General features: G+C 39.4%; 1 protein-coding gene across 1 annotated transcript; it reads left to right on the top strand.

The window, feature by feature from the left end:
* The first annotated feature begins 282 nt into the window (after nucleotides 1–282).
* On the top strand, nucleotides 283–3677 carry LOC134880295 (uncharacterized). The gene is made up of 6 exons (XM_063907164.1): nucleotides 283–411; nucleotides 2357–2544; nucleotides 2795–2914; nucleotides 3001–3155; nucleotides 3239–3347; nucleotides 3564–3677. The coding sequence occupies exons 1-6, from the start codon at nucleotides 402–404 to the stop codon at nucleotides 3675–3677; spliced, it is 696 nt and encodes a 231-aa protein (XP_063763234.1). The 5' UTR covers nucleotides 283–401.
* Nucleotides 3678–4061: the final 384 nt, after the last annotated feature.

The following is a 4061-nucleotide window of genomic DNA, read 5'->3' on the forward strand; positions in this document are numbered from 1 at the left end:
GACTCCATGTGTGTCAGAGAAGGCATATAGTTGTCTATACCCTCTGTACTATAGTAAACACTACAAATTGGCCATATGTGTTCATTAACTATTAACTAACATTAACTAAAGGCATATATATGACGTATTAAAAAGTGTTACCAAAGAGGGACACTATTTAGAAGTGCTAACTCATGTCTGTGTTATTTGACTATAGGCAAACATGTGAGGCCATTCCAGCATTATCTGCGGATGGGGTGTTCCGTGGCCATTCAGCTTCGATACGACCGGAAAAAGGGGAAACTCTGTGTCACAAGAGTGGATGATGAACACAACCATCCTATATCTCATCTGCTTTTTCACAAATACCCAAAAAATAGGCGCCCAAATGCAGAAGAAAGAGCTGAAATTGAAACGCTTGTATGGTTGAAGGTGAGTCGGTAACACAATTACATTTTGTGTATATATATAATATATAATATAATGATATACTTTTCTTTCTTTTTTTTCTTTTTTTTAAATGTTTTTACAATTTTCTTACATGTAGGTCAGTTCATCCACCCTGAAGAGCTTTTTCAAAAAAAAGTAATGGAAAGCACCTCAAGCTTAATGACATACACAACATCAAACAGCAAGTTAAAAAAAAGTGCACGAAATGACCAAAGTGAAGCTGAAATGATGGTGAATATTGTCAAAAACTTGAAGGAAAAAGGATACACAGCAGAAATAGTGACTGACAATTTAGGACTTTTCCAAATGCTTTTTATTCAGTCCCCGGAAATGTGTCGTGCATTTGAGAGGAACCCTGACATTTATTTGTAGACTCTACATACAAAATCAGCCGGCAAGGCTATGTCCTCCAATGTTTAGCAGTAGAAAATGAACATGGTACAGTTGAACATGTTGCATATGCATTCTTACGGCATGAGACTGAACAGTCTTTCTAAGGTCTGCACTTTGTTCAAACAAGGAAATCCAAGCTGGCGGAAAATCAAAATGTTCTTTGTTCTACAAAGATGCTACAGAATTAAAGTTCTGAGAGAGAACTTTGTGGAAGCAAAAGTACTTTTATGCTCATTTCATGCCATTAAGCATTGGAAAAAGAAAGTTGCAGAGCTTCTTCTGACGAAAGAACAAAAGAAAAGTCTTCTGTGCACACTCTGCTCAATACTGTACAGTGAAACACTACAACGATATGACTCAGGCATACAGAAGCTGAAAGAGCAATGCCCAGACAAGAGATTTGTGGATCATTTTCTGACCAACTGGGATGCCCAAAGAGAAATGTGGGCTAATGTCTTTAGAAAGGACATGCCCACCATGGGAAATAACACAAATAACAGGATTGAAAGCCATTTCCAAAAACTGAAGATGTTCCTTGAACCAAATCTTCCAGTTTCTGAAAGCCTTATTGAATTGATCAGATTCATGGACAGTAAAGAATGTGAGAAGAGTTTCCAGGATTCAACACTGACCATGTATCAGTTGTTGGATACTAGCTGTGACAGCCAGATGGCAATGGATTTATCCAAAATCCTTAGTGACAGAGGTTTCCAAATAGTGGCTGAAGAGCTACAAAAATCTGACAGCAGTCAAATCTGCATTGGAAAGAATGACAAAGACTACAGTGTTTACTGGAAAGGCCAGGGTAGACATAACACATACACAGTGGACAAAGACATCAAAGGATGCTCTTGTAAACTCTCTGTGTCATTTGGACTTCCATGTGCCCACATTATTTCCTGCTGGAAATACGAAAATGTGTCCCTTAATGACCCATCATTGTTTCACCCCGGATGGCATAGAGTTGGCGGCCAACCTGAAGTTGTGGTTGGAAATCACCTTTCAGGTTCCCTTCAAACCACATTGAAGCCACTTGAACACGGTGAGAAGCTCAGTGGGAATGACCGATTTAATGCGGTCCGTCCTGTGGCCATGGAGGTAGCAACTCTGATAGCAAGCTCAGGGGGAAAAGAATATGACCGAATGTTCCAGATTCTGAAACAACTGCTTCACAGCTGGAAGCTTAACAGGAAATAAGCATAAAAAAATTGGCCAAATGTCTAAAACATCTAGTCCGGAGAGGTTGAAGTCGGATAGAGATGCTGCACATATAGTTGATGATGATGTCATGATGGTGGCAAATGAATGCACCGGAACAGAAAGTGAGCCAAAGAGGCAAGGGGGCCTTTCTTTAATGAATGATCCTGATGACATGAAAGTGACTCTGAAAATCACACCAGTGAAGAACAGACAAAGAAGACAAAAGAGACAGAGAAACCTTACTTTTAAAAAAAGAGGTGAACAGAAATAACTGAAGATCTGTCCCTGCATGCACGGTGTTTTAAAGTAAATATTATCAATCTGATTATTCCAGCCAAGAGACCTCGTTGTGATGACCTCCCTCCCAGACCCACACCCAAGGTGGATGCTTTGCTTCCTTTCCTTGTGCCCACTGAATCTACAGAGATACCATCACCTTCTGCTGGCTTTAGTGCTGGAGGATTCACTCTATACGAAGATGACCTCAAGACCCTCCAACCAGGAGCATGGCTCAATAATAACGTGAGTATAAAAACTTGTTTTAGTTTTATTATCGTAACCAAATGGCATTCATCAAACATTTTATTGTAAAGCAATGTTACTGAATGGTTCATTTCAAAATATTCACCCTTTTTACCCATTGCTTGTGGTCTTCAGCATGAGATTATATAGTTTGCTGGTATCTGTTACACTTTGCCTGATAGCAACAGCGAAGTTACAATTAAATACTGATTAAATTGTATATGAGGGTTTTCTTTTATATCACATGTAGATAATACATGCTTATCTTGGAGTCCTGGCACAAGAATCCACCAAGCAAGTGTATGTTATTCAGTGTGCCATTGTGAATTTTTGGAACAAGTCTGAGTACACCGTCTGGGATTACAACAAGGTAAACACAATAATTTTAGTCATCAACAATGCAGGACTTAATGTTGTTGTGCTCTTATTAAGAACATGTTTTGTTTGAGTGAACAGGTGCCGTTTGAGGAGTATAACTGGATTTTCCTGCCAGTGTGCACACATGGTCCCGGGTTCCTTGTTGCTGCAAACGTGGAATCGCGACAACAGGTCTTCATCATGGACTCTCTGCCAAGTCTTGCAAAAGAGCGGCAGTTCTTCTTGCACTGGAGGTATATTTACTCTTATGATAGTGTAAAATCAGTAAAGCCAATGACATGTTTAATTTATGTTATTCTTTTTAATTATGAATTAGAAACTTCATGAAGGAGAGAAGTGCTTCAACAGGCGAGTGTCTGAATGGATGGACCCTACAGAAAGTCCCAGTTGCCAAACAGCAGGATGGCTCGAGCTGCGGCCTTTTTGTGCTGATGGAAAGTATTGTTTTTCAAAGCACAGATTTTAAAATTGCCTTGTTATTAAGAGTCTATTTGTTTGTTTGTGGGTTAAACGTAAAGCCACACAAAGGTGGGGCATGAAATAATTAGTAAAGTGTTTAAATGTATTTATACTGTATATTGTAGATGCTATAAGGGGCATGGTTTGTGAGCCACTGAATGTTTTCTAATTGTGTCTTTCAGAATGCTGAAGCCCTGCTCAAAGATGCAGATCCTGCCATGGTCCAGCAGGAGCAGATGAAGAGCCTCAGGGGGTACATCCAAAATCGACTGATTGGGGCACAATTACAGAACTAATAAAATAAAAATACCTCCACATGTTGGTCTCGTTGAACTTAAACACACTTAACCTGTGAACCTAGAGTGCTGCAGGAATGAGTCCTAAAACCCTGAGATGAGTCAGCATGTTAGCTCTAATGGTTCCTTCACCTCAAAGTCAGTGTTTTTTTTTGTTATGGGTTTTGGGTTGGATGTCTGAAACAGGGTCTGTGGTAACACAAGCTTAAGAGATTTTAACGTTCTGTTACTTTCTTCTGTGCGAACAGAATTTACATATCAATGTTTCAAAGAGGAATTTTATGACCTGAACTTGACTTTATACATGGGTTCTTGTGACATACATGATTAAGTAATATTTCCAAGGCTCTGCATAGATGTGCATGTTATGTGCTAGAAGCCCAA

This window comes from Eleginops maclovinus, chromosome 2, assembly GCF_036324505.1.
Source record: "Eleginops maclovinus isolate JMC-PN-2008 ecotype Puerto Natales chromosome 2, JC_Emac_rtc_rv5, whole genome shotgun sequence".
In the NCBI taxonomy this organism is placed as follows: Eukaryota; Metazoa; Chordata; class Actinopteri; order Perciformes; family Eleginopidae; genus Eleginops; species Eleginops maclovinus.